The 12,726-nt window shown below is 46.7% G+C and overlaps 1 protein-coding gene across 3 annotated transcripts in view; it reads left to right on the top strand.

The window, feature by feature from the left end:
• Window positions 1-12,726, top strand: part of ENAH (ENAH actin regulator) — a 130,042-nt gene that overhangs the window by 103,107 nt on the left and 14,209 nt on the right. For 2 of the 3 annotated variants that reach the window (XM_080824300.1, XM_080824298.1), the window contains exons 5-10: window positions 5,858-6,162; window positions 7,939-8,049; window positions 10,221-10,525; window positions 11,431-11,576; window positions 11,727-11,784; window positions 12,417-12,465. In XM_080824300.1, coding sequence (XP_080680426.1) covers window positions 5,858-6,162; window positions 7,939-8,049; window positions 10,221-10,525; window positions 11,431-11,576; window positions 11,727-11,784; window positions 12,417-12,465 — 974 coding nt within the window. The remainder of the gene's footprint in view (window positions 1-5,857; window positions 6,163-7,938; window positions 8,050-10,220; window positions 10,526-11,430; window positions 11,577-11,726; window positions 11,785-12,416; window positions 12,466-12,726) is intronic. The other variant, XM_080824299.1, reaches the window with a different exon arrangement.

Here is a 12,726-nt window from a genome sequence, read left to right as displayed (position 1 = left end):
TTGAGGAGATGCACTTGGAGCCATGCCTTGAAGAGGAAGCAGGGTAGGAACTTGAGGTCCTCGAAGGGAGGAACATTCCAGGTAGACAGAGCAGATGCGCAGGGGCACAGGGGTGCAGAAAGCCCTGTGACACGGGACTGACAGAACTGTCGGGCAAGTAGGTTGTGTCCAGCTTGTAAAGTGCTTTTCTCCTGAATTTGTTGTATAATAAAAAGGCACTTTGCTTTTTAACACTTTCATATTCTCAAATTATGAGAAAGGTATATGCCATTTCCTTTGGCCTACATCCCACAGGATCTGTTTTTGCCCCTGGTGAAACTGTACTTGGAAGAAGGTGCTCTGGAATACGTGTTCACACACAGGCTTAGCATTGGCCTTCATCTCTACAGCAGCGTGTGGCTGTGGGACCATCGTCCGCAGCTGAGGAGACACGGTGGCGGTGGGATACACCATGTGGTCTGCTCAGAAGTTGGGTTTCCAATACAAATTCTATTTCCAAAACTTATTTCCTATGGTTATTTATACAGAAATAAATTTTCTTGTGTTTGGTTTTATTTTCAGAGGCATGATACAGTACCCTTGACCAACTTTTATTTTGGGACCTTATTAACTTTGGCTCCCTAACTGGCTCTTTTCTACACCATTACTGAAAAGGGCAATGAAAATGAAGATGAAAATGAAGGGTGGGAATGCACTCCTTCGTGCGGGAGAACGTCAGTCTGGGGGCTAAGAAGGAGCCGCTTTGAGCGCACCATGGTGTTTAGAAACAAGCTCAGTACCAGATTGAAAGTAGTTGCATCTGGAGAGAGAAATCAGGAGCAGGGAGGGTCCCTCCCCAGGGAAGGGATTCTTGTTTTGTTACAAACTTTGTCGTCCTGCTGTGTGTGTATTTTATACATTTCATTATTTTACTTCAGTGAGGGTGAGTTCAAGTTGAAGAAACAAATGTTGACTTTGGATGTTAATCAGTCCCGTACCTTTCCTGTCGTCCCATGATGGTAGTATGGTTTAGTTTTCTACTCATTTTTGTTTCATTTGTTAATATCAGCTTTTGGTGTCTACTCATATTACTAATATTTGGCTTCTTTGACAGTGATGAAAAACATATTTAAGAAACATGACTCAGTCCTGTGTTTAGTCTCAACATAGAACTCAATTTAGTTAATGTCTATAAATAGTTAGCAGATCAGCACCGCTACCTGAAAGTTATAAAAGGGGACTGGTTGTCCCAGCACCCAGGCAGCGGGCAGCAATGAGGGTGTACAGCCCCCCAGTCGGCCTTCACAGGCAGGATGGGCTGAGAGTCGACCGCCTCCTCCTGTAAGTATGGCCCGCAGCGTGATGTCTTGATGGTCTTGTTTTGTTTTGTCCACTTTCCATTGGTTTGCTAATAGAGAAGTGAGATATCCACATGATATGATCAGAACGTAGTCATGTAATTGTTTCTTTCTGACAAATGTCAGGAACATTGTAGTGTTACTAAATGTTGTCAACTCAGGTTGTTTGCCAGGTCTGCTCTCCTCTACTTCATTGTGTCAAAATTTAAATGATTCTTGACCTAACACTCTTCCGCATAGGTAAGGCAATATTAAATGTATTTTTAAACTTTAATTATATTTTGCTTGCTTTAAAAAAAAGTCTTTGAGTCAACATAAACTAAATCTGTGTCTGAATATATTTAAGAAAAAGCTATTAACTTCATCATTGGCTAGTGCTTTGGGCATCTCTTTACATTTGGGGATGGCTCTTTTGAGGAAATAGGTATTTTGGTGGTGGGAGGAACGATTTCTGATGATTTTTTAAATGCTCTTGGTGGCTATAATATTGGTCATTTGCCCTATAATTGTCTTTGAAAAATTGTATGTTTTCTCAGAAACTTCCAAATTGATGTAAAACGCATGTCCTAGCTTAAGAGTTAGTCTGGCAGAATTTTTGCATAGTTCAGAATTCAAGCCCTTGTATTGTGAGAAAGTCTTCCAGTGGTTGTAACAGTGAGTAAAGAACAGTTGTAGACGTAGCTCTGGGAAGAAGAGTCACGTGTGTTCCCTGTCTGTGAGTCGGCAGTGATGCTTCTAAACAAAGCAGGGTTTATAAACTTGGAAACTGTCCCCTTAAAAAGATAATACAGATGGCCTGCTTTAGAGGTCAAAACATGAATGTCAGGTTTATATATCATCCACTTAAGGTGGGAATTATTCATGCTGCTAAAGATTTGTAAGCCTGAGATTTTCTTTCTGACACACCACTTGGGGAAATATATTTAGATGTGCGTCCCTTCAGAGGGCAGGCTGGAAATTACCGGGGAGTTTCAGCACCTCCTTTTTTCCCCCTTCAAATTAAGAAAATCTCTTGCAGCTCTATGAATTGCCTGTTCCACTCACTACCCATGAGCTTGGGGAATCTCTCTGGCACCATACTCCTTTCCTATATCAGTAGACGTTCTTGATCTTGAAAGACTGAAAACCCTTGAATAAATAATGACGTTCTGACATGTGGAATAATCTTCCTAAATCAGGAATCCTAGCTGTAAATGCTGCCCTGCAGTAATTCTTTGAGATCTGGCGCTTCCTGTGTGTGGCTTAAGTTTATTTTTGTGATAAAAGCATGTGTGGCTTGGAGAAGTGGCCGTGTCCTGTGAGGTAAAAAGAACAAAACAACACAACAAACCAAACCCAAGAATGTCAGTAGGAAATGCAACGTGGGGCACCGGACTGGCTCAGTTGGAAGGTCTTGCAACTTTTGATCCTCACATTGGGTGTGGAGATGACTTAAAATAAATAAATAAATGACTTTAAATAAATAAATAAAGAAGAGAAATGTAGTGTAGTCTTAGGATACTGTACGGTGTAGCTGTCTTAATAACGTAGATTCTGAATATCGATTTCACCAGGAAGGTGTGTTCTCTTGTGATTGTGCTGGGAGAGGCTTGGGTGTGGTGAGGGACCCACAGGAGTTATCCGTAGGCAGTGTCTGAAGTTCAAAGAAATGTCCCAAAAGAATTGACAGTAATTGGAAATGGGTGGGAAGGTTGGAGCAATGAACTGTTAGTTTTTGTTAATAAGCTTTATGTACCTGTATTATGTTGAAAAGAATAAAATGAAAGAGATGGCATGGGAACAGAAAAGGGCCTAGGAGCTTGTGTCGTTTCATCCTAGATTTCTTGTTGAGCTGCCGTACTCTGAAGCTAAACAGGTTCCCTTCGCTTCTGTACACAGGTGCGTTCTAATTAGAATAGTATGGGTGTATCTTTCCCTTTTGGACACAGTAGATTGCTTAGAGCATCACATGTATAGTGTGTGCTCATATTTTTTGACACATATGGTGTGTTTTAAATACAAGTCCCAGGGGCGCCTGGGTGGCTCAGTGGGTTAAGCCGCTGCCTTCGGCTCAGGTCATGATCTCAGGGTCCTGGGATTGAGTCCTGCATCGGGCTCTCTGCTCAGCAGGGAGCCTGCTTCCCTCTCTCTCTCTCTGCCTGCCTCTCTGCCTACTTGTGATCTCTCTCTGTCAAATAAATAAATAAAATCTTAAAAATAAATAAATAAATAAATAAATAAATAAATACATACATACATACATACAAGTCCCAGCTGAGTTCATTTATTTAGAGGTCATTAGAAAAAGAACCAACTCTTCTCTAATTTATTATTTAGAACATCCTTGTGAATATCCTGAATTTTTTGCCTTCACCCCTGCGGCAATATTATTGTTACCCCTCGGAAACTGTGGCAGCCAGTGCTCTGTCCGCCAGCATCGCGAAGTCAGTACTGCACCCTAAAGGTCTGCCTTAGAATTTTGTGGCCAGTGTCTGACGCAGCGACCGCTCACACACAGCGCCACCGTCGGGCTCCCCCCACTACACCATGCAGGTACTGTTAAGTACAGGGATAGGCCCAGAGAGAGCCTTCCCACTTTTCTGAGACAAGTGGGATTGGCTCACTTGTCAAGTGAGCCTCTTTCCTTTTTGTAGTTAGTTTAGGAAACATGAAGGAGAGAGATTTCTGGAGAAAAAGTGGTTTCCTGGTAGTGCTGGGAGGGACAAAGGCTGGCATCCACACTCTGTCACTTAGCTGTGCCTCTACTAGGAACCCTGCGGTCTATTAGCCAGTCCAAGAGAAGTCCACATGTGAAATTCCCCTTTGTAGCTCACATTTATTGAGTGTTTTTATGCCCCAGGAACTTTTTAAAGAGCTTCACTTAATCGTACCTACAATGCTATGAAATATATATAAGATGGGGCTATTTTTTATTTTGGGGAGAGTTAACTTTTATACCAAGACTATTGTTGAGGTCAGGATGGATACTTGGAAACATTTGCTTGCTCTGTTACCTATAAGTATGGAAGTTGAAACTAAACTGTATGTTTCAGAGCCATATACATTGGGCCTCAGGTTTTAGCATAAGTCCTAGAAGTGAAGGAGTGAAGTCCTAGAGTGAAAGGAGATTTTTAATTTAATTGCACAAATACTGAGACATTCCATACATTCTTAGACAAGGAGATTAAGATACATGAATGTTTTTCTCACCGATCTTCAAATTTAATAAAGCATTAATAGAATTGAGAAGGATAGGTCTTGGTAGAAGGCGCAAATTTAACAAAGTGATTCCGAAATGTACCCAGAAGAAGCTGAGTGTCTGAGAATCATCTAGAAAAACTCAAAAAGGAGTGATAAGGATGGTTGCACCCTACTAGGTGTTTATTTCAGATGTCAGAGTATCAAGGAACTGGTGCCATACCAAACAGATCCACCAACCAGAACATGCTGGAATTTCAGAAACCGTGAATACACATGAAGTTGGCATCCCAAATCAGGACCACGGGCAACTAAATGATGCTGTGATGTAGCTCAGTATTACACATCCCAAACCCAAGATGAATTTCATAGGAAGTAAGAATTTTATTGTAAAAACATGTGATTATATAACCTTGTGAGAAGGTGCCAAGAAAGATTGCAAATGCAGATCACATAAAGGAATACCAGCATTAGACTCTCAGTGGAAAAGTTACAAGCCAACTTTAACAAAGTTAACACATTGTAGTTTTAAATGAAACTTTAAAAATCAAAGGCATCTAAAAAAGCAATAATAACAGTTGAAAATACATACGACCAGCGTTTGTGACAAAGGGTTATTATTACCTTTAATAGAGAAAGGAGCTATTCACATGAGCATGGAATCTGAACTCTCCCGGGAGCAAGCCAGTCTGAGAGCGCGTCCAGCCGTGGATCACATGCTGCTCTCTGAAAGGGCAGGGTGTGGGCTGTCCGTGGGAGCAAGCCTCTTGGCCCTGGTAAAAACGGTGATGGTGTTCAGTGTTGGAGAGGAGAAAGGGAGTTCTCATCTCTTGGGCTGCTTGTGGGCCCAGTCACCATTCCCAAACACAGTTTGGAGCCATGTATCCAAATCTTGAGACACGGTGCCATTTCAGCCCTAGCCAGCCTGCTGGTGGTGGTCCTTCCAAAGCTGTAGGGACAAGGCACAGAAGTAAAGGAAGCCAACTGCCGCGGAGCTGCGGCTGCAGCCAGCCATGGTCTTTACTGAAGGGATGTGTTCCTTGTACAGTGAACATTCGGTATCAGGAGTTCATTTATTTGTAGTACTTTATTCGTGAACAGTGCAGACTAGAGTGAGACGCTGGTGTCGTGTGTGGCTGATCCGGCCAAGTCGTTATCCTGTCCGGAACGCTGGCCGCTTGACTGTCCCATCTCTTCACTGGTGGGTGTTGGCTGATTGAAGGCTCCACTTGGTATCTGCCCCAGAACTAGGGCGCGCAGAGCTTCCTCTGGACGAGTGGGTGCTGTTAGTGAGGGGTAGCCATTGTTGCATATTTCTGATTGTTAAAATTTTTACATTTCAGGCAGCTGCAAGAACAGCAGCGACAAAAGGAGCTGGAGCGCGAGCGCGTGGAGCGGGCGGAGCGCGAGCGGCTGGAGCAGGAGCAGCTGGAGCGGGAGCAGCGGGAGCGCGAGCGGCAGGACCGGCTGGAGCGTGAGCGGCTGGAGCGGATCGACCGCGAGCGAGAGCAGCGGGAGCGCCAGGAGCGCCAGGAGCAGCGGGAGCGCCAGGAGCAGCGGGAGCGGGAGCGGGAGCAGCGGGAGCGGCAGGAGCAGCTGGAGCGTGAGCAGCTGGAGTGGGAGCGCGAGCGCAGGCTGTCGGCCGCCGGTGAGCAGTGCGCGCCTGGCTCTGCCGGGGGGTGCGGGGTGCACCAGGTGTGGGGCGCCGGGTGCGGGGAGGGTGGACAGGGCAAAACGTGCAGCACTTGCTACTTTATCACTTTCTTAGTCCTCTCTGTATGGCACTTATTGCTTGGAGACTTAGGAAAGCTCTTTGTAGTCCGGCTTTCTAATTCTTCTGACTGGCTGTAAATTGGCTGTAAAGTGCAAGTGTGTTTTTCATGGGAAACGTTTTATATTGCATGAACTAGGACTCTCTTTCCCTTTTGAGGTTGCCTCAACTGTCCTGAATCCTATAGGATTCAAGAAATGTGCTTGATGGCACTTAGACTTGTCGAAGGAGGAAAATACCCTCTCTAAAACTGACTAGTAGTTCACGGATGTCCTAGTACTGCAAAATTTTAGTGAAAATGTCTAAATCCGATGGAATTTATTGAAAGACGTTAAGGGTTAAAAGTGAAAATTTGAGTCAGTCATTAAAATGGACATTTATTGGAATTGGATTTCAGAATGATCTTTCTATTCCATATGGCCTATATCAAAGGTCTCAGCGTGGGTCCCAGTGTGGTTGATTGGTTTGTTGTTTGCAATATTGGTTTTTAACTGCCTAGTTATTTTCTGGGGTGATAGCCGACAGAACAACACTTACCCACAAATAAGCATTGAATAGGGGGTTCCTAGCCCTTTGTAAAACTTTTTGCCATTTGCACCATTTATTGTTCTTGAAAGACCGGCAGATGTATTCTTCTGTTTGTGGTCCTATTCCTGTAATTTTAATGTCCTTTTAGTGGGCTAAACAATGAGAATTAAGATAGTCTTGTTCTTGCAAGGGATAAGCTTAGGCACTTTATCAGTATAGTTATCAGCTAAATAGAAAACAGATTTCTTCCTTCTCTGGGTTTCAAAATGCACGAAGTTCTCGGGTGAGATCAGTTCTTGCTCACGTGCTTAGTTCTTGGGTACTAACTGTGGTCTACATTTGTACATTTTGTCTGAATGCTGGTTTTGTGGCTTTACTAGCTCCCTTTTTCTCTCTCCTTTTTTATCCTGTCCTTGCTGCTGCTTCCCACCTTCTGTGCAGCTCCATCCTCCGACAGCTCCCTGTATAACGCGCCACTTCCTGAGTATGCCAGTTGCCAGCCTCCTTCGGCACCTCCTCCATCCTATGCTAAAGTCATCTCAGCTCCGGTGTCGGAGGCCACTCCCGACTATGCTGTAGTGACCGCTTTGCCACCTACTTCCACACCCCCTACACCACCACTTCGACACTCAGCGACACGTTTTGCAGCATCTGTAGGTTCAGCCTTCCACCCTGTTCTTCCCCATTACGCTACAGTTCCTCGTCCTCTGAACAAAAACTCTCGGCCTTCTTCTCCTGTGAACACACCCTCCTCTCAGCCTTCAGCTGCGAAGCCCTGTGCCTGGTCTACTTCCACTGTTTCGCCCCTCCCTCCATCTCCTCCAGTAATGATTAGCAGCCCCCCAGGCAAAGCGACTGGGCCCAGGCCTGTCCTCCCTGTTTGTGTTTCTTCTCCTGTGCCCCCAATGCCTCCATCACCAACAGCACCCAATGGGCCGCTTGACTCTGTCCCATGTCCAGTGTCTCCGCCGCCTACCTCAGGGCCAGCAGCGCCGCCGCCGCCGCCTCCGCTGCCTTCCCTCGCACTGCGCTCACACTGTGGATCTCAAGCCTCTCCTCCTCCAAGCACCCCTCTTGCCTCAACTCCCTCATCCAAGCCTAGTGTTCTCCCTTCTCCCTCTGCAGCTGCCCCTGCCTCTGCGGAGACTCCTCTAAACTCTGTGCTGGGGGACTCCTCTGCTTCTGAGCCAGGCTTGCAGGCAGCCTCTCAGCCGGCCGAGACTCCAGCCCAACAGGGTAAGGCTTCCGTTATTGCTGCTGACAACGCGTCCTGGAAACGTGGTGTCAGCAGATGTCACTGCCTCGAAGCGTGGGGAGGTGGGGTGGGTTGGAGAGGCTAGCAGCCCTGTGTCACTGTGCCCGACTTTCTGGAATTTAAACAAGTAGAAGAGGAGTGAGGCTCTTTCTGCTGGATTAATTACAGCCGGAGGATCCACATGAGGAGTGTCCGTACTGACTGGGATTTGGTGTCTCCCGCAGCATTGTTAACTAGAGGGGTGTTCCCGTGTTTGAGGGCCTCCGCAGCACATCCCTTGTAAACCCCACTAGGAAAACGTTACTTGACACATTTAGCTACACGGTAAATACATGACCTAACCTGTCTTCCTCTAATTTGTGGGAAATTGAGAGATTCTGTTTGGTGCCCAACTGAAGTCAGACGTGTGTGATCCTGGAGTCTCCTCCTGAACAGTTCCGATTCTTGGGCCCTGTTTCATGTTGGCCTCTCCTGTATGGGGCTTCCCACATTAGACTAGGTACACCTGGAATCCTAAGGAGCAGCCTGACGCTGCACAAGGGGTGGGGGGAGTATGGCAGGCATGACGTGTGCCCCAGCAGATTCCATGCTGGAGAATTACAGGAAGTCGTGGCCTGAAGGGACAGTTGGAAGAGAAAAAGCATCTTCCACAGTTATCCCTCCCACCCCCTCCGCTTGCCCCAACTTGCCGTCATGGTAACAGAGGAGGGAGGACGTCGTCTTCTAAGTTTAGATTATTTGTAAGGAGAGAGGGACCTGGTTCCGAAAGTGAATAAGGAGATGCTTGGCAACCCTTTTTTTCTTTTTCTTTTTTCCTTTTTTTTTAAGATTTTATTTATTTATTTCACAGACAGAGATCACAAGTAGGCAGAGAGGCAGGCAGAGAAAGAGGAGAAAGCAGGCTCCCTGCCAAGTGGCGAGCCCAATGTGGGGCTCAGTCCCAGGACTCTGGGATCATGACCCGAGCTAAAGGCAGAGGCTTTAACCCACTGAGCCACCCAGGCGCCCCACCTTTTTTCAGTGATAGGATTTAGCAGGAATTACAGGAAGGAACGTGACAACAAATTTGTACATAGAAAGAAACAGGATTATAGACTAGATTTAAATATCCTTTAAAAAATCTTTATTCTTAAGTAATAAGACTTGTTATTGCTGTGTGTATATATATGTTTTCCTTGTGGACGCATCAGTTGTGCTTAAACACTGAGTCGGAATTCTAGTGCATGCGGACTTGTGTCCCATGACAGTAATGCCAGACAGGGAGGCACCGTGAGCCTGACAAGGTCACGTGTGACCCACCTGCCGAGCCCTTACAGCCCATAGACGGAGGGAGAGAGGCAGTCTTTTGCTCTGTGTTCCTCTAAGAGCTGCTGCTGTTTACAGTTTAAAAAAAAAAAAATTACCACCCCATGTGCGAATAGCATCTTATTTGTCCTAAAATACCCCTTTAAATTTGGTCTTCTGATACTGAATAAGTTCTCGTTCACTTCTGTGATTTTTACAAGATTTGGAGACATTTCTCTCTTATCCTGTCTTCTAGACTAGGAGGAGCTTCAAATTCTGTATCATTCTGGCCACCACTTTCAGGTTGTATTTGTTCTGGTAGATCCCTTCACTTCAGTGACTCTGTACACATTGCATTTGAAGGCAGAACGTTTTTAAGATGTTGAACTGGGGACCCGCCCCCCCGTCCTGATCTCAGTCCAGCCACTGTGGCCATCTGTCAGAGCGTAAATGCAGGTCTTCACAGGTGTAGGCTCCCAGGTCTCAACGGTGACAGGTTCACACAGACTCTTGGGGGTCCGTTATTTCCATCCGTCCTAACTGCAGTCCTCCACACGGGCTCGCTTCTTCAGGTTGCTGCCTCCATCACAGATTTTAGAAGCACCTCCCACAGCCCTGGGAACCCCAAAGATGGAGCTGGGTGACTGTCGCACAGTTCTGTTAATAAAGCTCTAACGTTAAAGTAAGACCTCACATACTTGGCTTTGCATTTTAGTATCTTTTTAACACTGATCTAGACTTTAAACGTTATTTTAAATAGAATTCACGAATAGGCAGGAAATGTTTGAGGCATCCCACATCCCTGTCCACGAGGTCGCCCCGCGTGGCTCTGTTATTGACGGCCTTATTTAACATCTCTTTCACTCAGGCCTTGTCTTGGGACCACCAGCACCTCCGCCCCCCCCACCGCTCCCCCCGGGGCCAGTGCCGGCTCCAGCAGTGCTGCACCCCCACCCGGGGCCTCCGCCCCCACCTCCACTTCCTGCTGCAGGGCCTCCGCCCCCGCCCCCTCCGCCCCCTCTTCCTAATCAAGCACCCCTCCCTCCCCCTCCGCCTCCCGCTCCCCCCCTCCCTGCATCTGGATTTTTTGCCGGATCTGCGTCTGAAGACAATCGCCCTTTGACTGGACTTGCGGCTGCCATCGCCAGTGCGAAACTGAGGAAAGTGTCCCGGGTAAATGCATCTTCCCATCTCTGTGCTGTCTGCTTGTGCCTCTTCCTCCTCGGTGATTGGGGTAGCCCATTTACTGCCTTCTCCTTTCATGAACCCAGTGTTACTTCACTGATTAAAAAATTCGAGGTAATTTACATTTACAGAAAAATCAGGAGAATACAGCTTCTGTAAACCCACCGCCCAGACTCACCACTTCACATTTTGTCATATTTGCTTAATTTTCTCTGTGCGTGGGTTTCCTTCTGTGGCACACACACACTCTCCCTTTTTTGTCTGAACTGAGAGTGAGTCAGACACATTGCACCCCCGTTTCCCTAAACGCTGGAGTGTGTGGTCTGTGGGAACAGGGACGTTGACTTTCCCCACTGGAGAGTGCTTGGGAATGGGGGGTTTAATTGATGGACTCTTCTAACCTGCAAGTGTATTCAGATGTCATGTATTGTCCAACAGTGTCTTTTAGGGCACTTTTCTAGCCCGAGATCACTTGGTACATTTAGCTGTGATGTCCTTGAGTTTGCCATAAAATCGGGGACAATTCCTCACAGTTTCATACATGAGGTTGACTTGGGCGAGGTCTACAGAGCTGACTCTGGAGCCCACCCTTCAGTTTGGTTTCCCCAGTAGTTTCTTACAGATTGCATTTGGATTATGCATGTTTTGGCAGATTATGCATTTTTTTTGCCACAACAGTGACGTGTCCTTCTCAGTGTAGGGAACAGGGAGACGTGATGATGTTTTATCCCATTATTGTTGGTGTAAACTGGGATGAAACTTCCACTGATTAATAGAATGTTAGTATCAGTCATGCCACAGGTTCTTAGAAAGATTTAAAAAATAATATCTGGATGTTTGTATTGAAATTAAGGTCCTAAACACAGGAGTTGACTATCTGTATTCTCATTAAGATGGAAGATGGCTCTTTCCCAAGCGGAGGGACTACCGTTGGTATGAACGCGGCCTCCTTGAAGTCGGACACGGGCCGTGGGAATGGACCCCTTCCTTTAGGAGGCAGTGGGTTGATGGAAGAAATGAGCGCCCTGCTGGCCAGGAGGTAAGTGAGCAAACGTGTGAACGCGTTCGGGACCGAGAGGACTGTGTTCATTGAGGCCAAGTGCACTGTAACTAGATGTGGCTCTTCCCTTTCCGAGTAGTTCTTACACTAAGATGAATTTTTAAAAAATCGGATATCCCTTCTCTCTAGGAGAAGAATTGCTGAAAAGGGATCAACAATAGAAACAGAACAAAAAGAGGACAAAAACGTAAGTAATAAGGAGAGTTGACCACAGCTGAAAATGGGAAAGCCAGGCATAGCTCTTTAGGAGAGCGAAGTCCGAGATTAGCTGGACGTTCAGTTTCTTATGTCAGCTCTGCACATGTTACAGACGGCTGTCTCGAGCCTGGTGTGTCATGTTTTCACAGCATTCCTGTGAGATGGGCCAGGGTGGGGCTGCGGCAGGGGGAGCACGGCGCTCAGCTGGGAGCGAGTGCCGCATCTTTGCTCGGCATTCGGAGTCTCTTCGGGTCTCTGTTTCCTCGAGTTGAAAAAGAAAGAATTAGACTGATCCCCTAGGAGCCCCGTGGTTATTAGCTGTGCCCCCGCCCCGAGTCCGCTCGGTGTGCCGCTGTCGGATGCACTGCACTGTTGCTTCCCTGCCACCTTTGGGCTCCGGTGCCCTGACGCCTGGCTCGGTAGCGGCGCCTGGTGCCCGACGGGGGCTGTGGAGGACAGGGGAGGCAGGTCTGAGCTGCGGTGGAAGGCAGAGGGGACTGATAAATGGCACAGCAGGCAACGCAGCAGGTGTGTTGGGTGTGGATGAGTGTGAGCCTCTGAGTCTCTGCTCCAGGTTTCTAGTAGGTTCCGTGTGATTAATAAGTGTTCCTGTCTGTTTAGGAAGAGTCAGAGCCCGTAACTTCTAAGGCCTCGTCGACAAGTACACCCGGTAAGTTCAGGAGCTCTATTTTAACCTTTATGAACCTCAAAATACTAATACTCCTCAACTGAAAATGCCCTATTTACCCATGTTGGAGCCAAGTGCCTGCCTGGTGATGGAATGTTTTTCATTCACCCTTGAAAGCAGCGACTTGCTTGTCCTCTGCCTTCGTGATATGGAGAGATCCATCAAAACCCAAAGATCAGAATCTGATGATTCTGTCTTTGAAAATCCTAATTTTTACACATTCCATGTGTACTGCTGTTGATG

Source organism: Martes martes, assembly GCF_963455335.1.
Source record: "Martes martes genome assembly, chromosome: 15".
In the NCBI taxonomy this organism is placed as follows: domain Eukaryota; kingdom Metazoa; phylum Chordata; class Mammalia; order Carnivora; family Mustelidae; genus Martes; species Martes martes.
Note: the sequence above shows the minus strand (reverse complement) of the source record. Positions and strands in the feature narration are given on the sequence as shown.